Source organism: Coptis chinensis, chromosome 3 (assembly GCF_015680905.1).
Source record: "Coptis chinensis isolate HL-2020 chromosome 3, ASM1568090v1, whole genome shotgun sequence".
Taxonomy (NCBI): Eukaryota; Viridiplantae; Streptophyta; class Magnoliopsida; order Ranunculales; family Ranunculaceae; genus Coptis; species Coptis chinensis.
In genome coordinates this window covers 8,955,327-8,980,966 of record NC_141458.1, presented here as the reverse complement: position 1 = coordinate 8,980,966, position 25,640 = coordinate 8,955,327, and the positions used below count along the sequence as shown (strand labels likewise).

General features: G+C 32.3%; 1 protein-coding gene, 2 long non-coding RNA genes and 1 pseudogene across 5 annotated transcripts in view; 3 read left to right on the top strand and 1 right to left on the bottom strand.

Moving 5' to 3' along the window:
• The first annotated feature begins 5,776 nt into the window (after positions 1-5,776).
• LOC147507764 (cytochrome P450 71AU50-like) lies at positions 5,777-7,617 on the top strand. Its single transcript, XM_086600451.1, has 2 exons — positions 5,777-6,589; positions 6,761-7,617. The coding sequence occupies exons 1-2, from the start codon at positions 6,464-6,466 to the stop codon at positions 7,577-7,579; spliced, it is 945 nt and encodes a 314-aa protein (XP_086456577.1). The 5' UTR covers positions 5,777-6,463; the 3' UTR covers positions 7,580-7,617.
• A 1,139-nt stretch (positions 7,618-8,756) lies between these two features.
• The window catches only part of LOC147507759 (uncharacterized), an 85,106-nt gene continuing 68,222 nt past the window's right edge, over positions 8,757-25,640 (top strand). The window contains exon 1 of the long non-coding RNA XR_015217787.1: positions 8,757-8,909. This is a non-coding gene — a long non-coding RNA (uncharacterized LOC147507759). The remainder of the gene's footprint in view (positions 8,910-25,640) is intronic.
• On the bottom strand, positions 15,489-18,551 carry LOC147507763 (D-glycerate 3-kinase, chloroplastic-like; annotated as a pseudogene). The gene is made up of 10 exons (XR_015217448.1): positions 18,462-18,551; positions 17,594-17,605; positions 17,152-17,224; positions 16,977-17,008; positions 16,824-16,892; positions 16,658-16,732; positions 16,422-16,532; positions 16,276-16,330; positions 16,005-16,081; positions 15,489-15,540 (listed from the first exon to the last, which is right to left on the bottom strand). The product of XR_015217448.1 is annotated as a D-glycerate 3-kinase, chloroplastic-like (transcript).
• LOC147507762 (uncharacterized) lies at positions 20,279-24,195 on the top strand. 2 transcript variants are annotated; one of them, XR_015216231.1, is made up of 3 exons: positions 20,279-20,413; positions 21,540-21,726; positions 23,378-24,195. It is a non-coding gene; the product is annotated as an uncharacterized LOC147507762 (long non-coding RNA). The 2 variants fall into 2 exon arrangements; XR_015216232.1 differs by having other exon boundaries at positions 20,316-20,413; positions 20,536-21,726.

Below are 25,640 nucleotides of genomic sequence, written 5' to 3'. Positions count from 1 at the left end.
TCATTAATTCATTAAAAGGTTAATTTAGTGTAGTTGCATCTTGTTTTCGATACATTAATTAGTTTTTGAGATTAGTTCATTTGATTTCCATCCGTGTTCTAATTTCTCATTAATTACTTTTTAGATTAGTTCAATACATAGTTCGATTTTTGTTAATTATTTTTAGAGGTTAGTTCATTTCAATGCATCTAGTTTCAAATTTCTAGTTATTTATACTTTGAAGTTAGTTCGACCAGCTACATCCGATTTCTTATTTCTTGTTAACTATCCTTTGAGGTTATTTCAATACATTTGTATCAAGTTTCTGATTTTCTGTTAAATATTTCTCAAGATATTACATCCAAATTCTGATTTAACATTAGTTAATCTCTAATTTTAGTTTAATGCAATTGCATCAAGTTTCTGATTTTTTGTTAATTATTCTTTGAGGTTAGCTCAATGTAGTTGCATCAAATTTTCAATTTCTAGTTAATTGCTCTTTGAGGTTAGTTCAATGCATTTGCATCAAGTTTTCGATTTCTCATTAATCATTTTTTGAGGTTAGTTTAATGTAGTTGTATCAAAATTTATGATTTCCCGTTAATTATTCATTGAGATTAGTTCAAAGCAGTTGCATCCATTTTTCAATGTTTCATTAATTAGTCTTTGAGATTAGTTCATTGTATTTGCATACAGTTTCTGACTTCCCGTTAATAACTCTTTGAGGTTAGTTCAATATATTTGTATCTGGTTTTTTTATTATTTATGCTTTGAGGTTAGTTCGATGCAATTACATTCGGTTTCTGATTTTTCGTTAACTATTATGTGAGGTTATTTAATTTCAATTCATTTGCATCTAGTTTCTGATTTCCCACAAATTATTCTATGAGGTTAGTTCAACGCAGTTGCATTTGGTTTTTAATTTTCTGTTAATTATTTTTTTAGATTAGTTCAATACATTTGCATCCAGTTTCAAATTTCCCGTTAATTATTATTTGAAGTTTGTCTGATGTATTTGCATATTGTTTCCAATTTCCTGTTAAATATTTTTCAAGGATTTGCATCCAATTTCTAATTTCTCGTTAGTTATTCTTTGACGTTAGTTTAATGCAGTTACATCTAGTTTCTGATTTTTAGTTAATTACTTTTTGAGTCTGGTTTATTGTATTTGCATAAAGTTTTCAATTTCCTATTAATTACTCTTTGAACTCAATTTAATGTATTTGAATCCAGTTTTTAATTTTCTTTTAATTATCCAATGTGGTGTGTAATACCAACTTCAAATAGGATATAAAATTTAATTATGTTTCATTTACTATGTGGGATCATAAAAAATTATCTAGTTCCTGATTTCTCGTTAATTATTCTTTAAATTATACATGACTCACTATGTGAGATCTTTAAATATTATCTACGAACGTGTGATGTTATATTAATTATTCTGAAAAATATTTGCAACTATATATGCAAAACTATTATATATGAATATTATATTGATAACTCGTCCAAATTTCTTATAACATGAAAAACCCATTATCCATTAAAAAAAAGAACTCACCCTTGATAAAACCCTTTAACTTCATTTTGTTGTTTAATAATAGAAGTTTGATTAAAGTTTTGTGAGATTGCCTAATAAGGCAAAGTTCATATTGGAGCTATTTGAATAGCAAGGCGTTCTCAATCATACGAAAAGAGATAAAATAAACACTATTTTAAATGCAAAATTATACTTATCGAGACATTCCCACAACATATAACACAACTATGTTTTGAGGTTAGTTCAATCCATTTGCATCCAGTTTCTGATTTTCAATTCTATTATTTATTTTTTGATGTTAGTTCAATGCAGTTGCATATCGTTTTCGATTTCCCGTTATTTATTTTTTGAGGTTAGTTCAATGCATTTACATCAAATTTCCAATTTCCTATTAATTGTTCTTCGAGGTCAATTCAATGCATTTGCATCCAATTTCCGATTTCTCGTTAATTATTATTTGAGATTATTTTAATGCATTTATTTGCATCCAGTTTTTATTTCTCGTTTATTATTCGATAAGGTTGCATTGACATCTAGTTTCCGATTTTCCGTTAATTATTGTTTAAGGTTAGTTCAATGAATTTGCATCCAGTTTTCAATTTTCCATTAATTATTTCTTAATGTTAGTTCAATGCATTTGCATCCAGTTTATTTTTTTAGATTAGTTCAATACAATTGCATCCGATTTCCGATTTCCCATTAATTATTATTTAAGATTAATTCTATGAATTTGCATCCTGTTCCCAATTTATAGTTAATTTTTCTTTGATGTTAGTTCAATACAGTTGCATTTAGTTTTCGATTTCCCATTAATTTAATCATTGAGGGTTAGTTCAATGCATTTCCAACTAGTTTTTGATTTCCTGACAATTATTTTTTTTTATGTTAATTCGATGTATTTGCATCCAAGTTTTGATTTTCTGTTAATTATTCTTTGAGGTTAGTTTAATGCAGTTGTATCCATATTCCGATTTTCCATTAATTACATTTTAAGATTAGTTTAATCTTTGCATTTGCATCCAATTTCTGATTTTCCGTTAAATATTATTTGAGGTTAGTTCGATGTATTTGCATCCAGTTTTCGGTTTCCCACCAAAACAAATTTCAATGGAAAATTAAATTATACAAAAAATAACATCACAAAACATATAATAGAAAATTTTGCATCCATTCTAATGCAAGCTCATATGTATATAAAAAAATAAAAAAATAACGGCAAACCAATAATGACAAATATTTTAAAATATATATAATACTACATGTGTATATATATATATATTTGGAAATTACATTATAGTGTTGAAAAAAAATTATAAATTCAGAAATTTAATTGGAATATGTCGTAATTACTGTGGTTTTAAATCCTTAACGATGACTAAATGTCTAAATCCCAAAGTGGATGGTGCATTAAATCTATCCAAGTTTATTTGTTTAGGCCCATATACACATATAGTGCATACAATACAATTTTATTTGTTGTCCATTTAGTTTTGGGTGTACACTGTTACTTATTTTATGATTAGTTGACTTTTATTTTATTTTTTTTGTCCCAGTCACATGTGAGATTAACAAATGTATAAAGTAAATGTTTAGGCAACTCAATTCATTTTTTCATTCGTTATTTCATTGTCTTTTTCTAAAAAAAATTTTATTATGTTAAACTTCACCTAAGATTAGTGTGGAAACTATTCTTTGTGGCATAAGAGTTTTAGGAAAATCATTTTCGGTGGAAACTATTATTTTTAGCAATTTAGTTTTTTTGTCTTCTATTTTTTCGTAATTAGCTATAGTGTTTAGAAAAAGTTTGAGAATTTATGAAACTCTAGATGGGATTGTTTCTTTCTTTATATCATTTTTTTGGTAATTAATAATAGAGTTTAGAAAAAACTGGAGTCTATGTGATTGTCAATTGTCTGATTTTTCTATATTAGTCTCTTACTTTTTCGTAATTAGCCAAAGAGTTTTACAAATATTGGAGACTCTGTGAATGCTCAAAAAATAGAGCCAAAGAGGGTAGAGCTATAATATATATCTAAGGATATAAGGAATTGGAATATGTCATAATTATCGTGGTCGTAATTGTGATTTTTTGAATTCTTAACTATGAATAAATGTCTAAATCACACAGTGGATAACGCATCAAATCGAAAGGTTTTAGAAAAATCGTTTTCGATGGAAATTATTGTTTTTAGCAATTTAGTTTTTTGTTTACCATTTTTTTTTTCGTAATTAGCTATATTGTTTAGGAAAAGTTAGAGATTTTGTGAAACTCTAGATGTGATTGTTTTTTCATAATTAGCTATAGTGTTTAGAAAAAGTTAGAGAGTATATGAAACTCTAGATGAGATTATTTTTTTATTTATATCATATTTTTTTTATATTTAGTAATAGAGTTTAGAAAAAAACTGCTTTTATATTTAGTAATAGAGTTTTAAAAAAAAACTGGAGTCTTTGTGAGGGTATAGTTATAATATATATCTAAGGATAAAGATAAATATTTGTTTTCCTATTTTATCTCCTATTTTATCTTAATTAGCCTTGACACGTAGACACTCTAGAAACGCTTCCTCAATTGAAGAGGGTAGAGCTATAATTGGAATATGTCATAATTATTGTGGTCGTAATTGTAATTTTTTAAATCCTTAACTATGAATAAATGTCTAAATCACATAGTGGATGGCACATCAAATCGAAAGGGTTTTAGAAAAATCATTTTCGGTGGAAATTATTGTTTTTAGTAATTTAGTTTTTTGTTTACTATTTTTTTTTCGTAATTAGCTATATTGTTTAGGAAAAGTTAGAGATTTTGTGAAACTCTAGATGTGATTATTTTTTCATAATTAGCTATAGTGTTTAGAAAAAGTTAGAGAGTATGTGAAACTCTAGATGGGATTGTTTCTTTATTTATATCATATTTTTTTATATTTAGTAATAGAGTTTAGAAAAAACTTCTTTTATATTTAGTAATAGAGTTTAAAAAAAACTGGAGTCTTTGTGAGGGTATAGTTATAATATATATCTAAGAATAAAGATAAATATTTGTTTCCTAATTTATCTCATATTTTTTCTTAATTAGCCTTGACACGTGGACATTTTAGAAACGCTTTCTCAATTGAAGAGGGTAGAGCTATAATATATATATAAAGATGTGCCCAATCAGTTTTCAATGTACTATCAAAAAGTCGAGTGTCAATTCGTCGTTGCACCACAATACTGTCACGAGGTATTTAATCAATTGCCCACTAGCATAGAACTACTAGTTTTAGTTTTAATGTGTTTAATCAATTACATCCATTAAAGTTTAAACACATTAAAACCAAGGCCAAATATTTCGATGCCGGACAATCTATCGGATCCCTCAAAAACTGATATATATATTGGTGGATATATATCTTTTTGTTGACCGGTCAAAATTTTGTTTTATATGTCAACTTTCAACCGTGTTTTGTTTTTGGAAGGAGATGTGAGGGAGTAGTATTCACATCCAATAAATATCACACACGTGTCCAGCACAAACAGAACTACCAACCAACCTCAAGTACACGCTTTATAGTGACTCAACTCAGGCAAGCGATCTACGCAACTCAGTTCCAAAGCCACTCATGTTCAAGTTTGGAAGTGCAATAACAATTTTCTTTTTCCATTCCATTTTCAAGTTTTTTTTTTCAATGAAAATAGAGAGAACCCATGTTCAAGTTGAAATGTTTATATTACGTGAAGGACACCAATGAAATAAACGAATTGAACCGATCCAACTAAAATTACTACTATACTTTTTTTTTGTGAACAATTAATTAATATCATATGTAAAAGTATAGTACAAAATATCAGGATATGGGTATTTATTGATACTCAATTTTATATTATGGGATATTTATCATATTGGTGCAACAGACGTACTCTAGAACTGCTATTAATATAATCTTTCCTCAGTAAAGAAAATTGCTCGCATAGGAGAAAATCTACTGTGCGCATGAGAGAGAGAGGTGTAGTCAATCGAAGCCACTCATCACAGCAAAAGATGCATGTGTATTGCATCACGAAATACTATGCAAGGGCCAGATACTATGCAAGGGCCAGATGCATGCCTACCGGTGCAGCAGACCTACTCTAGAACTGCTATTAACATAATCTTTCCTCTGTAAAGAAAATTGCTGGCGTAGTCGACTAGAATTTTTAGTTTCCTAAATTATCCTCATTGCTATTTTCTATTTACGGCCTCCTATTAGCCGCCACCCAATTCATAAACAAATGTTAAGGGTCGTATAGACAAACATCTCACGCAAGAGATATATATGTAAAGTGAAGCCTTGGTTCTTAAGATCGTCTACATAAAGAAAAACTACATAGTTATCTGGTAAATGGAAGTTGTAGGACTTTTGCCAATGTTTTCTTGGGTTTCTATGTTGTTCTTGTTAGTGATCCTTGTAGGTTTCTGGTCTTTCACCTACATCTTATACTTTATGCAATCAAAACACAAAAATTATGCGGGCCAATTGCCCCCAGGTCCCCTAGGCCTACCAATTATCGGTCACCTTCACATGTTGGGCGATATTCCTCATCACTCTCTTAACAAATTGTCACAAAAATACGGTCCTATTATGCAGTTAAGACTAGGACTTGTCCCGACGGTGGTTGTCTCAACGAGTGAAGCGGCTGAGTTGTTCCTCAAAACACATGACATAAACTTTGCAAGTAGACCGAAGATTCTAGCTTCAGAATACTTATCATATGGAAGCCGAGGAGTGGGTTTTTCTGAATATGGACCTTACTGGCGTAGTCTACGCAAATTATGCACCATATATCTTCTTAGTATCTCAAAGATTGAATCTTTTAGGCCTTTGAGAAAAGAGGAAGTAAGGAATTTCATAAAGAGAGTAGGAGCAGCTGAGGGTGAAGTTGTGAATATTAGTACCGAAGTGCGAACCGTGATTGAGAAAATTAGTTATGATATTTGGTAGTGTATACAAAGAAAGGTTCGACTTCAGACCATGTATACAAGAGGTATTGTTGTTGATTGGAGCTATCAACATAGCTGATTTTATCCCATTTATGAGGGCCTTTGATCTTCAGGTACTATTTTATTAGTAGCAAAGTTTTGTTATTCCCATAAATAAGTTACGAGTACAAGTTTTGATAGACTCCTCCCCATCGATCACTACCATAATTGGTATGTGCGGGTTTACTTTCTTTCTTGTGATGATTCTATGTTTCCAAACACTAATTGCAATATATTGTGTTTAGGGATTGACACGCCGCATGAAGGACGCTAACAAAACCATGGACAACTTCCTAGAGAAGATCATTGATGAACATGAACAAGGTACTACTGGCGAGCAAGAGCATCATAAGGACTTCATTGCTATACTGTTGTCCTTGATGAAATCCAATGATGGATATGAAGTGAAGCTTGATAAGACCAACATCAAAGCAATAATAGTGGACATGCTGGGAGCTGCAATGGATACATCAGCTACAACAATTGACTGGGCCTTAGCAGAACTCCTACGTCATCCACACATAATGGAGAAGGTTCAAGATGAGCTGGTTAATTTAGTTGGGTTGGATCGTATGGTCGAAGAGACTGATTTGGAAAAATTGGCTTACCTCAACATTGTTGTGAAGGAAGTCATGAGGCTTCATCCAATTGCACCACTGCTAGCCCCACGCGAATCCATAGAAGATATCTCAATAAAAGGATTCCACATACCAAAGAAGTCGCGGATCATTATAAATGCATACGCAATTGGACGAGATCCCAATATGTGGACTGATGCAGAAGAATTCTACCCAGAGAGGTTCAACACCGATATAGATGTTCGAGGAAGTGATATGCAACTTATACCATTCGGATCAGGTCGCAGAAAGTGCCCAGGAATTGAAATGGGTCTAAAAGCAGTTCAACTTGTACTTGCTCAGTTTGTGCATTGCTTCGATTTGGAGCTTCCACATGGAATGTCACCTAAGGATATTGACATGAAGGAGAGCTTTGGCATAGTAGTGCCAAGGGTCAATCCACTGCTCGTTGTTCCTACTTATCGGTTGCACGTAAAAAGTATTTAAGAGTTCTTTCTTAAATAAAGGGATGGGATTCGTCAATCTACAGTTACTTAGGCATCGATAGGCTATTTCCCTTTGAGGATATTTTACATTGTTTCACATGCAAATATCGTAAATATATCTCAAAAATTGATAAATATCATAAATATTAGGGATATTTCTTGATATATCACGATATATCTTTTGTATTTATTTGAAATATAATGGTAAATGTTAAATAAAATTGTTACATATACAAAATATCGTCAAATATCTCCAAATATCACAATATATCTTCAAATATCATAAATATCATTAAAATTGTTAAAATATCATCGATATCTGCAGTCTCATATATCTATATGCATATCGCGATATGTAATCCATTGCTGAAATCTCAATAAATATCGTGATATTTCACAATATATCGCTATATTTTGTACTATGTGCTGAGCAGTTTAAGCGCCGCTTAATCGCCGATTAAGCATTATGTGCTACTACACCGATCTGATCAGGTAAAAAGTTTGAAGTCTGAGAAGGATTGAAAAAGCAGACGATTTCCGATTAACCAATTTCCAAAAATCGTCGCATAATAGTTTTTGGTGAAGAGTGAGAAGAAGATTGGGCCTGATATGTTTGTGGGTTCGGCTTTTAATGAGTTTTATTCCAAGTGTAGAGAGATGGGAGATAATTTACGAGTTTTTGAACGGACGTGGTTTTGTAGACATCAATGCTTACGGGGTATCTTCATTCTAGAGCATGGGGACAATGGGTCAAATCAAGTCAGACACCTTTTGATGGGTCAAAGTCAAATATTTTCTGACTTTTCTAGCAAATCTATCTGTCTATCTATCTATTTATGTATATTTTCTCTCTTCACTATATGGCTCCATTTTGCACCTCGAGCAATATAATTGGCTCTTAAAAAATCAGATATAATAATAATTAGGGACACCTCTCCAGATTTGTTTAAATCTCTCTAATCTATTCTTAATTTTCTATAGACTCCTCAAATAAATAAAAATAAAATAACAAAATAAATAAACCTTATACAAATTCTACCCGAAGGAATTATAATCACCTCCTCATCACAAGGAAATTTCGCCCAATTTCGAAACTACCCGAAGAATTATTGGAAAAAAAAAAAAAAAAAAAAAAAAAAAAAAAAAAAAAAAAAAAAAAAACCCACTTATTCTAAACACAGAACCAATTTCTCCTTTTTGCTCCTATCAAAACCTTACTTTTTTACTTTTATCAGTTTCAATTCTTTTTAAATTGAGGTTTTTTTGAGAATAAGCGACATATTCAATTCAATTCGGCATGTTCTTTTGCGAGCTTCGCGAGTCATCACAAGGTCATGGGCTTCTCTCTTCTTTTCTGATTTAATATGTGTAATTTTGCGTGTTTCCATTTAATCTCTTTTAAAACCCATATTTGTCATCCATTATCAGTAAAGATCATTATCAGGATATAAGTTGGCATACCTCTCCCATAATCCTCTGTATTTCCTATATCAAGCTAAGTGCAACATTATGGTCTTGTGTTGCTGCTTTAGTTTTTCCTGCTTGGGATGGAACAGTCAGTTCTTTCAGTTTGTGAGAATGAGGGCCTAAGTATAGCCTAGCCCTGAATGCAGGCCAGCAGAAAGCCAAAAATGTAAGGAAACTAGGAAAGTCCAACTGTTTATCATGGTACCAACAGTGCTCATTAGACATTATAGAGCAGCGTAGCCCAGCCGATACATCCCGACTAACACCAGTTTAATATAGGATGGGTAGACCTTTTCTGTGCATGTGTGCCACACTTCTAGGGGAGTTCTCTGCTGATTTCATATTCATAATTCATATATGCATATTGCAGCGACCAAAATGCATATTATAGATTAAAGTAGTTGGGAAAGAATGATGCAGGACCTTTTCTACATATCAACAAATTTAAAGATGTTAAGACTACTCAATTTATATGAAACTACTTAAGACAACAACCAGTGCAGTGAACTGCCTATTGCTGCAGCGAAAAGAAACTGTCGAAGGCTTTTTCCCCTCTCCTCTCTGCTAATTCAAACAAGCATTTTGTTAGAGAATATGAAAAGCCTAACAAAGCGGGGTTCCATACTACAAGAAAATATTTGAAACCCGACCCATATAATAGATCTAAGTACATGTATTTAAAATGCTTCTCTGTATTAATAAATTTAGTTTAATTTTGAATAGTGTATCGATGTTTCATAAGAAACGAAGAATAATTTGGATATGATGATAAATTTCAGTGTTGAATCCCCCAAATTTTCCTCACTCTTTTCGTATTTTTCTTAAAAAAGGGATAGACATGCTAATTTTTCATTTGATGAAGAACATACTTGAATTTTTGTCAATTACCATATTTTTATATTAGCATAGCTGTTGGAAACATGGTATTGGACTAAGTTATTTGTTACTATTGAAATTTGATTGTTTCGCAATGATTACTATTTTGATTTTGTTTTCCTAAAATTCAAGGTTACATTGACACGGGTAGGTGTGCCCGTATCGGACACTGATAGAAATTGTCGGACATGGTAAAATATCAAAATTCGAGATAAGTTACATACAATATGTATCCGACATGGACACGTGGATACGTATCTGACACGAATTTTTTTTCAAAATATAGCGTGTCTATGTAACCTATCTAAAATTGGATGTTGCTATGGAAGTTTGTCTTAGTACCGGATTGAGTTGGGTTTGAAGTCAATGGCTTTTGTTAGGTGTGGTTTTTTTTTTTTTTAGTTGTTCTTTCCACTTTTTTGTGATAGGTCATTCACGATCTAAAGTTTTCGGGGCCTACTTCAAGTTCACCACTTCTGTAAATACAAAATTGATTCTGCAAGTCATCTCCTCTCAATCCAAAATATGCATAAATATGTTCTTTCTCATTTTTTTTTTCATAATCTCTGAAAAGCTTGTCTTGCAATCAACAGTCAAATATTTACGTCGCCGAGAACCATGTACTTTACATATGTGTATTTGTTTGCAATGCTTTGGTGTCTAATTTATGCATTGCTTCAATGTTTTGCATGACTTTTATATGCTTTTGTATTCCGTCCAGCTAATTGATTGTCTCTGTTATTAATTAGTGGGGCTATTATGGTTAGTTAATTCCTAAACCAAGTTCATTACCCCTAAGAAGGTTCCAAATCTCGCTCTCACCTATCAAACGAAGACTTTAATTAGTATGATTAGCTTTATGAGCTTAAACATGTAAAATGTAGTCATATAGCATATCAACCCTTAGCATATAATCGTTGCCTTCATTCAAACTACATATAGGCGTATAACACATTTTTACACAATACATGAAGTTGACTGAGTAATATTATTGTTAAGTTTAGCAATGTTTTAAGTGTGGAAGTTTTAAAGAATTTTTTTACATGTTCTAGATAATAATGTAATACCCATTGTTGAGGAACTTAGAAGGCAATCTCCACCTGTTAATTCCTTCCAATCGTGGGTGGTAACACTAATTATTTATTCTAATTAATTATGATTTTCTGCACAATATAAGCAGTCACCCACGATTGAAATGCACCAAATATTGATCGTTTGGTATAAGAGAAAAGTGTGCTCTAGCTATTCGTCCTGATTTTTTTTGTCTTCATTTTGGACAGGTTCCTACCTTGGAGTTGATGTCTAATTTAATGAAGGGGTATGCATTTAATTTGAGTGGTTGCTTTGGATCACGCCATTCAGGTATGTGTTTTATAGAACTTATTTAGCCGTACATGAGCTTATAATTAATGTGTCTATAAGATGCCCTCGAATGGAAAGTAGCTTAGATTGTTATTATTTACCAAAATAAAATAGTCCATACTGCCATTGTTTTCTTATTTTTCTTCGTATAGTACGTACGCCATGTATCTTATAGTATTCATTGGAAGTGGAAAGTGGGAAGCAAATGGGTTATAGTGTTTTTTTATTCACTATTTGGTTGTACTATCTCTCTTTTCCATTCTTCTAAAATGGGTGTTCATGACTTCATGTTCATATTAAAAAGGTATGGTGATCTAGAATTGTCAAATTTGAGGAGTACGTTTTCTTAGTAGCTTAGATTGTTATTATTTACCAAAATAAAATAGTCCATACTGCCATTATTTTCTTATTTTTCTTCGTATAGTATGTACGCCATGTATCTTATAGTATTCATTGGAAGTGGAAAGTAGGAAGCAAATGGGTTATAATGTTTTTTTATTCACTATTTAGTTGTACTATCTCTCTTTTTCGTTTTTCTAAAATGGGTGTTCATGACTTCATGTTCATATTAAAAAGGTATGGTGATCTCGAATTGTCAAATTTGAGGAGTTTTCTTAGTCATTATTTGGCCATTTCGTGTAAGACGGCCGAACAAAAAAAAACTAACCCCAATTTTTTTTTTAAAAACAAGAAGTTTCGTTCTCTTGCTCTACCAATACCTTTATCCATTATTATTTGAAAATCAGGTATTGAGTTTTCTTTACCTTTAGTTAATTTTATATTGATTATTTAAATGTCTTTATTACATTTTCTTTAGATTTTGATGTCTAACCCTTAATGCCATTCACTATTTGTTTGTATTAGTTCATTTTCTCTCCCCCAAAGCAGATGGTTTTTCTTTAGATCTCTAAATTCTGAGCTAGAGAAGTGTATTATAAAAAAAAAAGAAGTTTAAGACATTAATCCATTCAACATGTTCCGACTACATTTGCATTCACACTCCATATTTCTATTTTTCCTTTCAACTCATCTGCGACGCAATGTTTCTTAGGTTGTTCAACAAAATTTACCCCTGGGATATTAGTTTAAAAGAGCATTTGCTTTAAGTTACTTTAGTGTTTAGGATCCACTTTGGTACAGGGCGTAGTACGCTTCTTTAGCACACGGTTATTCAAAAACAACACATAATAATGGATTTGTTTTCATCTTATTAGATGCTTTAATGGTGTTCTAAATATATGTATAGGAATCAACTTTAGGAATAGTGTTATCTGGAGCTTTGCATGTTGATTAACAGATATATACTTGTCGTGTCAATGTCTTAAGGTGGAATTCTAGTTAGATCTTGAAGTTTACTTGGTTGAATTAGGATTTGCTATGAAAATTGTCATAATAATGATAATCTTGGTGCAGACAAACATACTTTAAGGGAGCTCGCTCTTTGATAGACTTCACCAGGACTCAAGTAAGTATTATTGTTGGTATTGCTCGCTTCATTTATTTTTTTGCGTGTGTATCATCCATGTTAATATATCACATGTTAGTAAGATATGCAATATATTTATATAGATACCAATTAGAAAGAAATCTGATTGACTTTTTGTCCCTTTTATGAGGTTTTTAAATGGGCGTCTCACGTTTAAACTATATTCTCTCATTATACCATTATGATGTTATGCTTGATTCTAGCACGTACTTGAGAGGGCCTATAAATCAGTTAGGGAGTTGAAACAACAATATATAGTTAGTAAGTAATAATTGAGCTTTGACGAGAATGAAAACTGAATTTGGAGGAATACTCAAATGTAGTGAAAAATATAGTAATACTAAGTTTGTTCTAATAAAAGATTTTGGAGCTATTAGGCAAAGGACTGAAAGATGTCCGCCTATGGGATGCAACACAGTAGTAGCATGTTGTCATTCCAAAAGTGCAAAGGGAGCACCACATTTGTCTTGTTAATACTTGGTATCATCAATCAATTTTGTTTGCTCTTCCTTTTCTCTCATTATTTTTTTCATACTTCAAAAAGTCAAATTGAGCAGTTTATTATCATGTAGCTCAATGTTTGTGTTGATACTCAATGCTCTTTTATCGTACTTGGAGTGAAACTTGAATGAGGACGTAAACAAGTACGTACATTATGTAAGTTTTGAGTATTCTTCCTTTGCCATATATATATATATTTTTTTACCTACTCTTATTAATTTATGAAGCCTTGATATGAGGCTATCTGGCTATAGAGTGAAGATATGTTAATAATAAAATCCATAGATATTATCCTAAGGTGGTGTATGTATATTTTGTTAGAAGTAGATTTAAACTTTGAAGTGCTAGGTGTTTCTGTTTGTATAACTGAACACCTTCCCACTTTCTTTTTCTTTGAAATGCAAAAGTTAGATATGAACCATGTGAGTGAATCACTTTTAATTTTCATTCATTTCATGGACAGTTTAAAGGCATAAGCTCATGCACTTATACACACGAACTTAGACGTGGAGCCTCGCTATTCAACACTTCAATTATCGGTATCTGGTAAGTATACTCGGTATCATCAACATTTTTATTACTATATCCTCTTAAACTTATATGAGACAGAACTAGAAACCCATTATGTTGAACAGTTTCTTATGTTGTTTAAGATTGAAGATAATGTCCCCTCGTTGTTGCTTGCAATGACATTTGATTAACGGACTCCATGCATTCAATTGTTAACGAAATTTGTTTTTCCTTTTAGAAAAGCTTGATAGTTTAAAAATCAAAGAGCATGGAAAACCACAAATATTTAGTTTAAAGCGGTTGATGTGACGAAAGTGCTCTTCATAGATAATTAAGCAATTGTCACTGTCTCTCATGACTTATAGGGTGTCTTGTCTCTCATGACTTATAGTGTGTCCCGTGTTTTTTGTTTTTGGGGCAAGACTTAATTGCTATAGTGCGATCATGTTTAGGTGCTACTATTTTGATGAATTCCAATTCTCAAGAAAATGCGTAAACATTTTAATCCAACCTTTTTATGTATCTGATAGCCATGAACATAAGCCTGCTAGGGTCTACATTGATAATATAGGATTCTTTGATCCTTATGAAAGTAAGTGGCAGCACCCATGTATGTCTTTTTTAATTTTGATAACCATTTGGTAGTTAGTTCAACTGTAATTAGTTTTATTTATTTGGTAGTTACTTTAATGTAATTAGTTTGGGTATTAGAGAAATGGTATGTCATAATGACTTAATTCTAATTCATTGGAGTGATTCGAGAGATTCTCACTTTTTTGTTCGATTTTGTGTTTCTATAATGGGTTGGGCAATTTATTTTATATGAGAAGTGGGTTTGTTTGAATTGGAAAAAAATGGATTATTTGAATATACCATTTCCACAGATGAACACGCCTACTCATTGCTTGCATTCGAATGTTACTGGACAAGTAAATGAATCCATCATTAGGAAAAGTTCTAATGATTTAGTTTGCAAAGTGCCAAATTGTTGTCTTTGTATGGTGAAAATCAGTTCTATCCACTACAAGAAAAAAAAGTTTTATATCACTGTTAAAAACAGACACAAAAAGTCTTTTGTCACTGTTTTTTTTCCCCCAAAACCGTGACGGAGTGAGAGTTGTTTATTTTTTTCCCAAAACCGTCACAAATATTTGTTCCAGACTAGCCTCTCTCTACCATAAAAAATGGTAACAACTGCTCAAAAACCGTCACAACAAATCATATAATTTGTGACGGTTTTAAATAAACTGTTATGCATTCATTCTTTTGAACGGTCATAAAAAGTACCATTAGTCATGACGGTTTAGGTAAAACAGTGATATGTATATTTTCTTTTTCAAAAAAAAACATAGTGAATATTTGTGAAAACAAAAACTGACCATTCTACATTAAATTAGACCTACATTTCATATCTGCACTGATAAAAGTTTTATAAACAAACAAACATAATCCATTAAATTTCAAAATGGTATTTACAAACACTAATTCAAGTGAAGCTTTACAAACCAAGATCGACTTGGATAAGCCGATATATGTATTTGAATATAAATCAAAATTAAACATATCCCAATAGAATAGAAGCGTATTCATCCTAACCCACCAAAACACAACCCATTTGTGGATGAAGCCAACAAACTCGCATCCTTGCTAATAGCCTACACCTTTAGCATAACTACAGTATTTCGTATAGTACACAACAAGATGAGGACTACATTACCCTCAGTATAGCTCCCTCCACAACTTCGATTCTCATATTCATCCTGCATGCAAAACAATTAGCGAGTGTACGTCAATGCTATTGTATCCTAAAGTGAAAGTTTTTCATATTTAAACTAGCCAAGATCAAGAATCACCATGTGAAACAAATGAAAAGTACATTTCCAAAGTAATGAACAAGGCAAAATCACTTACTACGTTTGGGCAATTATTTATCGTAAAAAATTTAAGCAAACATTAATGTGAATGGGAATGGCAGCGCTAATTTTAATGACTAAACATTCAATGTATGATATAAACTTTCTTTTTGCACATTTAACCTTTAAATTTAACAAATTCTAAAATGGATGTTAAAATAATGCTCATCATGTATTATAAAAATAAAAATAGTCTCCAGTTCTAACTTTAGTCTTCTAAGTAGTTCTTTGTCGACTAGTTTCCTAGGATGGGATTTCTTTTCAAATCGTCAATATCAACAACTAAGAGATGCTATATATGGATCGAGAACCAAGCGGTCCTTCGTGAGTACGTTGTGGGAAGGTAAGCCTTGTATGCTAGAAAGTAGCGTGAAACAAAGTCCCTAACCTGCAAAAATTTGCAGAAAAAAAAAGTGTCTTAAACCCAAAGCACAAATTAACACTTCCAAAATCTAGGATGACAAAAATTCAGAGCAAGAAAGTTTTCAATCAGGTGATCATTGCAGCTTTGAGACAATAACGTTCGGGCATTCATAATTCAATCAAGCGAACTTAAATAAAACAGTTCGCTTGACGCATTGCCTCCTCATCGGACATTCGGGTTTGCCTTCCTCTCATAGCAATCTCTGCTTGCAAAGTAACCACGAACTTATGTTCACAATGCTGAAAATAATGTTCCAATGCACAAAGGTTTAAATAAGTTTTGAAGGATTTAACCATACCCGTGTCGCCATTGGTAGACGCAGCTTTGGCTCCTTAATCTTGATAACTGTCCAAGCATTAATGAACTTGTCCCATGCATCATAATAAGCTTCAAGGTTTCTGTTTACAACCTCCAGCTAGAAAGTGAAGCATAATTCTAATCAAAATCCATTTGCATTAACATGTTGAAAGTGTTATGCTCCTATATGCACTAACACATTAAGTTACTTTTAATGTTAACCTAATCTCAAAGACTCCTTACTTGTGGACCGACAGCTTTAACAACTTCGTTTGGAACGGGTTTAAAACCAATCATCCAACCTTTGAACAATACAACCTATATTGACACCCAAAGAGCAAAAGATGTGAGCATAACAGGCATGATGAAATTCAAATTTACATACAAGTCTTGCATGTTGCTATCTTACTGTTAGTGGCCCTTTAACCTCTGGCCATGTTGAAGGATCGGCTCTATCTCCCTTCCCACCATATGCAGACTACAGAAGAATTCACGAATAAGTAACGTTGAAATAATGTGTATCAATAAGCAAACAACAATTGTGTTGTTTGTTAGTACTTACTTTATTATATCGTGGTAGCTTCATCTTCATACCTAAATATCATAAGCATAGCATAGAGTTAATACTTGAAAGATATGTGTCTATAGAGAAGATACCAGTTTGAACTTTTGTAATTGAATTAGTAGATCAGAACTAATGTGAAGTGCATAATTAACAAGCATGTAGGGAGCATTACCCTTTTTAGTCATTTTAGTTAGACCCTGAAGTGTTTCAACTGATAATGGTAGATCATGGCTTCCAAAGATTTCCTCGTAAATCGAGAATGCAAATTCACATATAAAACAAAAAATCATCACAGCTTACACGTATACAAGAATTGAGAATGTTCATATAGATACCTCCAAGAGAGTATTTCCTGGATTTTGCTCCCTCATCTTAGCCGCAAATGTATACGGATTGCATTTAGAAAACAGAGACAGAGAAGAAGAATGTATATCGAATCGCAAGTATCTTTACCCTCGATCCTCTGCAATTAAATAAAAAATCATCGATCAAACTGTAAGCGACTTCACCGTAATACAATTAAAGCCAATTTAACCAAGAAAAGAACTTAAAAAAAAATTAAAAAACAACCAAATTTAGTTTTTCAATTCAGCTTTCCAACTTCCAAGAATTACCATTATAGCAACCTGATTAAAGGTACATCACATAGTTAAAATGATAAGCAGCAATATTGTGAATGAAAAGAAAAACGGGGAATAAGTGAAAATGAAAAGGAATCACAAACCCACCCAAAGCAAGAACCTTGAAGCCTCATGCTCTAGCTAGGGTTCTACACAATCTGCAATATCGTAGTTAAGCTTTCAGACTACCATAAATCTCACCAGCCATACCGTCGAATTTGAAGAAGAAATGAAGAGAATGGGAGTAAGTGTTGACTGCCAATGAATGAAGTGCTGGAGATGAAATCCAGAATCAAATGCTCTAATTTAATAGCAATAACAAGGAAGAGAGGAGAAGATAAAGATAAGAATAACTAACATGGTTCAATTGATCGTTGCAAAGCAATCCTCTTTATAACCAAGATCTGAACACCGGTCGCAATCCTATTTCTTCGTTGAAAAAAATGAAAGTGTTTTTGTTTGTTTTTTGATAAGAGGGGTAGAATTTTGATACCGTACTGGTGTAGAGTTAGTGTGTGGGCAAGCCTAGAATTTTTTCGAGTCGTGAATCGTGGGCACTTGTTTCTAATTTCTTACGTCAACAGTTTTTAACAGTGACAATTAATATATACCAATTATGTGATTGTCGTGTTCGAAACAAATATTTCTCCACGCATATATGCCTGTCTTTAGAAAAATACCATATTTGTGACCATTTCGAAAACGTACGTCACCAAAAACTTTTTAAAACAGTCACAAAAATCCTTTTCTACCATTTGTGACCGTTTCAAACATAACAGTCACAAATAACATTTTAAAACAGTCACAAATAACATTTTAAAACAGTCACAAAAGACCTTTTTTTCTACTAGTGACCACACACCCATGGTGCCATCTTGGCAAAGTGCATGACAATTGACATCTCCTTAATCTTCTCCCCAACCAATTCAGGAGATTTATTATATGTAGACATATTCAAGAGGTATGATAGGTCCGTCAATTTTGTATTCAATGCAAGTATGTCCCTTTTATACAATCTTTTAGCTATTGCTCACCCACCCCAATATTGATCACCCTAAATGAGTGAGTTTGTGTTGAGTATATAACTATGGGTATCCCTTCCCATGTTTGGAGAGAACCTTTAAGGAGATCCATATGATAAAAACTAAAATCTGGAATATTTTTCTTCTTTGAATTTTGAGCTAGGGTTAGGCATACCCTTATATGTATTAATATAAAAATCTTTGGTACACTTACCAGGCACTAACATCTGGAATATGTGTTTATGCTTTTGTGTGTAACATCTGGAATCTTTGGTTTCATTCCTGTATAGCATCAACATATATGGGACAGTGTTTATTTATTTCGTTAGAAATGTGGGTATGAATATAAACATACTTATGCTTTCTTGCCTCTTTTGCCCACATGTCTTTACGTGTTCTCGAATATTGGTGAGATAATTATATAAGTTTTGAAATTTTAAGATAGTGTATGTTTGGGAAGAGTTATTCGAGATTTTTAAGGTTGGTTGTTTTAGTTTTTGCTCTGTTGGTTATAATTATTGGGTATAGAGCTATTTTGGGATTGTCGGGATATGTGATCAATAATATCACGTTCGTTTTCATAGCGGTTTGCTTTTACAGGTATATCATTTGTTTTCTCATGGAATTATTTAGGGGGAAATGGAAATTTAATGGAATGCATAATTGAATGAGAATAAGTAGTAGAATAGGAAAAGCCATGTACTGTTTTATGTCATCGTGTTAAATTTTTGGAAAGTGTAGTGTTGGAAAGTATGCAAAGAATGCAAGAATAAAGTCACAAAGTGCCATCGGAAGAACTGGATGGGTTGTTTTCGATTGTAGCAGTCACATAGTTCCTTCCACTAATAACTGTCATACTTAAGCTTTGAACGTTAAGAACAAAATAAATTGTTACAAATGTCATTATGCAACAAAAGCAGTCCTCTACTGCTGAGGTTAGCATCATCCTGTAGCTCGTTGCATTAAATACACCAAGAAGAGCAAGAGTGGCAGGCTTCTTCAATCCTGCTGAAGAACCCTTTCTCAAACAAGCTCTCCAGGTCCGTTACACTTATTATTACTCCTTCCTCCGATTTTCTTCATTCATTACTACTAATAATATTTTAATTTTTTGTCTCATTAAATTAAATTAATAAAAAGGGACCGGATGCGGCTTTCCTTGTCTAAAATCCTATATCTTTTGAAGCATATGTAATTACTTGCAGCTGTGGAGAGTCAATTGGTTTGGGAGAAGATTAAGTAACTCATTGTGTTCATCTGTTTAAGATCTAAGTTGAGGAGAGTCAATTTCAATAGGACACTACATGAATACAACTTTAAATATTTGCAAATGGTAAGTAGTTATTCTTCACTCTTCTTGACTTTGTTACTTGGTGATTAAATGTTTTAATGTACCACCAAAGGAAGCATTATTTTGATATAACTATTGAATCAAATTGAAAAGGTTGAAAAAGCTTCTTGGTTGCTTCTTTACTTGCATTAGCTTAAATCTATTTATGAGCTTCTCAGTTTGGTTTATTTATGAGTCCGTTCGTCTTTCTTTAGAAGGTGTTGGAAAATCTAGATAGCAATGGTAATTTCCCCGCCGGTTACAAGATGACTTTATGCCCTGCCACCAAGCAAGTGCACTATGCAAAACTACAAGGTTATATAATTGCAACAAGGTCACTAGCTTAGATCCAAAGTTAGGGTCAGTACAAATAACAGATGACCTTTGAGGATTTCGGAAGCTTTCTACATAATAGATGAAGTAGTAGCAACATAGCCAGCACCGTCGACATCCACAACTCAGGTAACAATTTATCTTTATGAACGTTGGTATTTTTCTTTTCAATCAGTGGTTGCCCTCATGCGGATTTTATGTCGTCTCATATTTGAATGGGTTTTAATTATGTTTTATCGCTTCTCATGTAGTAGGTAGGTGTTGGGGTTTCTTTGCAATTTAGTGTCACTACATACTTGCATCAACAATGTGAGAAATGTTGGTTGTAACCTTTCTTTGTCATCTGATTCTAATATGATGGAGAACCCATATGGGAACAACTCAGCATATCCCCAAACACCTAATGTTTTTGTGTATTTACTGGGACTTGACCTTTTCGCTATATGGGATCTACCAATGCACACTCACTATGGTTTGAAGCAATTCTTTTGCCGTTAACATCCTTCTCTATTTTTTGGGTCTAATGACTCTCAGGTAAGGCCCCTATTTTTAAGCTTATCTCAAAGTGCATTGCCATCTTTACATTCCTATTCGGCCCATATGATTTTTGTATTGGGTTTACATTAATGAAAGATTGTGTACTCCAAGACATTATCTTGCTAATTGCATGTAGGTGGCATTATTAAAATACGCTTCTTCAAGTCGTAATAAGAACATTGGTATGCCTCTATAGCCAATCTTGGTGCTACCTAAAACACAGGGTTGGAACAAATTCATATCTTTATAGTAGGTTAAGCTTTATATATTTTAGGTTAGAGCCCAACTCTTAAATGGCTTTAGATGTGAATGAAGTGGATCGCATTTGGATAAGTTCAGGTATACATGATTCTATATGTTCTCCCAAATAAGTATGTCCAAGACCAACTATTGCTCATAAAATCAAGTCTACTCCTTTAGCTTACCAAGGCACGCAAGCCAGATTTTTACATATGGTGTACCATGTTAGGAAAGACTTTCTAGACCAATCTCATAAGCAAAGTCCTTGATTATATCTTTCTCTAAGCTTCAAAATAATAAAGGGATTGATTGTCTGATACTACTAATTATAAGGTTCATGTTTTTCCACAATTCTTCTTTTGTAGTCAGTACATTTATGCTCTATTGATAAAAAAAAAAACATTCAGGTTAGATAGTACTCAAATTTGTTGAATTTATCGTTTCAAATTTTAATATATGCAAATGCTTTTGCATGCAGTCATGGCGAAGAAGAGGAAAATGCAACTGAGGTTGTGAGATATGGAATGGTGGATGAAACAAAGGCAATTTTCATCACACTTGAGACATAGAGTACGTCAATTTTAACAAGAAAAGTGGGAACCAATTGGTGAAGAGATGAGATAGAGCTAACAAAGATTTGCCTGTGTTTCGATTTAATCAAGAAGGTAACATGAATAACTATAGGCATTGATAATTCACTTAGGTTTCTTATACCCTAATGTCAGGTCAACAATATGTCGACTCCTCAAATTCAAGCACCGCCAATATGTTCTCTAAGAGGTGTTGTCTTCTACACGACCACATTTTATTCAATCTACGTCTTTTTTTAGTTGTGCATTTTCTTCACGACTCCATAGAGCATTTTCTCTTTTCAAGGTACTGTTCTAGCATATTGTTCTTGATTGCTTAATGGCTTCTTAGATTTTTGGGGTTCTCAATTGTTGTGTTTGATTGTGTTCTTTATGGTTAATCTTTGGTATTTGGATTAAAGTTTTAGTAGATTGTTTAATTTCTTTTACACTCATAGACAATGTTAGTATCCTTTAAATTGGTTTATGAAAAGTAGAAAAAATATATAATATAAAATGAGGAGTTGTGGTGTCTAATGGTGCATTTAGATTGATTGTTTCTTTATGGTTTGAATTTCGTTGAGACCAAATTTGGTTTTTATAAAAGATTTGACGATTGTATCGTAAGTGTATGGTGTGACTAATTAGGCACTTTTGATGTGAGAGAAACCATCAAATCTCAAATTTTTTTTGGGAGTGTACTTTCGACATGTAGAATGAACAATTTATATATTGATATTTAAGCCGCTCTTTTTTCACTTTGTTTATTATCTTTGGGTTGTTTGAAGTAGTGATTTTATTATGTTTGTATGAAACGGTAACTTAGTGTGTCTGGGGCTTAAGGCTCCAAAGTCTGAAGTTCTGAATGTTTTTGTCTTAGTGTGTCCAAGCAAGGGCCCTAACTTAGTTAAACCCTAAATATATACCAACGACATAGCAATAATAATATAGGTTTATTTACTCATGCATGTAATCCACTATTCTCTTTGTTGTTGTTTCTTTGCATGCCAAGTGAGGATGAGATATTTTATTCTGTAATCGGGATTTTTTCATCTGTACAAGTATTTCTGTTATTAAGGGATTTTGATTTTTCATGAGTGTATGTGTGACATTATTTTTTATGCAAGGTGATGCAAGGACCTTACATGCCTATATCTTTGAGCCTTAACCATAAAAAAAAAAAACAGTGTCAATAATAACGTAATGTATCATCGCTACATGGCAGATCATCCAAAAAATCCGGCTAAGCATAATTGTCTTGGTCAGCTTCACTTGGCCAACTACCCCAGTAACTGCTTACAAATCGGGCTACATTCTTGCTATTAATTTGTAAAAACACGTGTTGCGCCTTGAGCATTTATCTTTTTTCTATTAAAATATTAATTATGTTATCTTCCTAACAATTCTTATGAAAGAAAGCAAGACTAACTGAAAATTATTACAAGATCTTGGAGAATTGTATTGCCAAAACTCTTGCAATCCTTTATAAACTCCTTCTCATGTTGCTGTTGGGCGCTTCAATATCCTTTTGAAACATGTTTTCTTTTTGTGGGATTGTTATTGGGCATAAGTTTTAACTATTTATTGGATCCATTAAACCTAATCATTATAAAAGTGTATTGTGCTAATAGTACACTCTGTTTTGCTGAAATTTTGTTCAAGTCCATTAACATATGAAGTAGGTATTTAATTATGTGTATAATTTCTTTTTATCATGTAGTTTGCTTACCTTTAACGTTTTCTACAGGTTGATTACATCAAAAGCGCATTAAAGACCAAGTTTGTTTTCTAATTTAGTTGTGGAGTGAGTTGAGCGACCTTCTCATCCAGTGGTCCATGAACACTACTTTATTATGTTATGATGACAAGTGATTTCTTACTCCTGGGAAATGTGTGTATGGGTTGGCAGAACCGTGTTTGGCTACTACCCTAATCTCAATTCTCAACTAATACGTACAAGGACTAGGTTATCCGTGTATTTGGCTAAATGTCATCTACCTAACATTTAAAGGATTTTTATTTTACAATTGTGTGTCAAGTAACTGGACATTTTTAGTATTAGTATTAGTATTTTAGTCCATGAATAGTTTATTTTAGTCATTTCTTAATAAACAACCAACGATTTTTACAAATTCTTATGTACGTGTAGGTATATATTTGTCATTGCAACAATTTGTGAAATATTGTTTTGGATGGGTAACATCAAAGAAATCTATTTGCAATGTTTGATGTTACTGATATTGGGTTATTGTGTTTGTTCAATTATTAGTTAACTGGAAAAGTGTGGACTTGGGGTTTAATACTTTGTCGCTTTACTTGCAAGTTCTTCTCAGATTGAAATATAGATTTTAATACACCTTTGATTTGTTTTATTTTATTTTATTTGTTAAATACATATTGAATGAGGAATGTGAAACCCCGTTTGATGGAATTTAAAGATGACGTGAAGCTCCAACATGAAGCTCCATCTTTATAGGGTTGACTTGCTAAAGAGACTCTAAATAATTGGGTCTTCATGCCAAAAACAGAACGTACCAAAACACAAACGGTTCCAAAGGAGTAGTAGCTAAATGCATCCAAAACCAAAAAAAAACTTACTCATACACCCACAAGCAAATTACTAGCTTTCGAACCCGTCCTACGAACGGGTGCCTTTATATTAAATTATTCTAAAAAAATATTAGCAACTATGCATATATGCATAGTTAATTAGCTATGCATAGCTATGAGATATGAAAATTATATTAATCACTCATTCAAATTTCTTGCACCACTCTCTATAAAAAGGAAACACCATACCTTGATAAAACATATCGACTTCTTTTTGTTGTTAGGTTTAATAATAGAAGTTTCATTGAAGTTTTGTGAGAATGCCAAATGTGGCGAAAATATTTGTGAGAATGCCAAATGTGGCGAAAATAATATTGAAGCTACTTGAAGAGCAAAACATTCTCAATCATAATAAAATAATTATGATAAACACTACTTATAATACAAAACTATATTTGTCGAGACATTCCCCCTACATGTAATACAAACATGTTTTAGGGTTATTAGTTCAATGCATATGCATCAAGTTTCTGATTTTCCATTAATTATTATTTACGGTTAGTTCAATGTAGTACATTCCATCCAGTTTCCAATTTCTCATTAATTATTCTTTGAGGTTAGTTCAATGCAATAATTGCATCAAGTTTTCGATTTTCCGTTAATTATTATTTGAGGTTAGTTCAGTGCAATTGCATCCACTTTATGATTTCCCATTTGTTATTCATTAAGGTTAATTCAATACAGTTGCATCCAGTTTTCGATGTTTCGTTAATTAGTCTTTTAGATTAGTTCATTGCATTTGCATCCAGGTTCTAATCTCCTATTAATTACTCTTTAAGGTTAGTTCAATACATCTGCAACCAATTTCTGATTTTTCATTAATTATTTTTCTAGGTTAGTTCGATAGTTTACAATTTCTAGTTATTTATACTTTGAGGTCAGTGTGATACAGTTACATCCGGCTTCCGATTTCCACTTAACTATTCTTTAAGGTTATTTTAATGCATTTGCATCCAATTTCTGATTTCCTATTAGTTAATCTCTAATTTTAGTTTAATGCAGTTGCATCCAGTTTCTGATTTTCAGTTAATTATTATTTGAGGTTAGTTCAATACAGTTGCATCCAATTTCCGTTTTTATGCTAATTGTTATTTGAGGTTAGTTCAATGTTTTTGCATTAAGTTTTCAATTTTCTGTTAATTATTTTTTGAGGTTAGTTCATTTTTTTAGGTTAGTTCAATGCAGTTACATCAAATTTATAATTTTCCGTTAATTATTCATTTAGGTTAGTTCAGTGCAGTTTCATCCATTTTTCAATGTTTCGTTACTTAGTCTTTGAGATTAGTTCATTGCATTTGCATCCAGTTTTTTATTTTCCGTTAATAACTCTTTAAGGTTAGTTCAATACATCTGCATCTAGTTTATGATTATTTATGTTTTGAGGTTAGTTCGCTGCAATT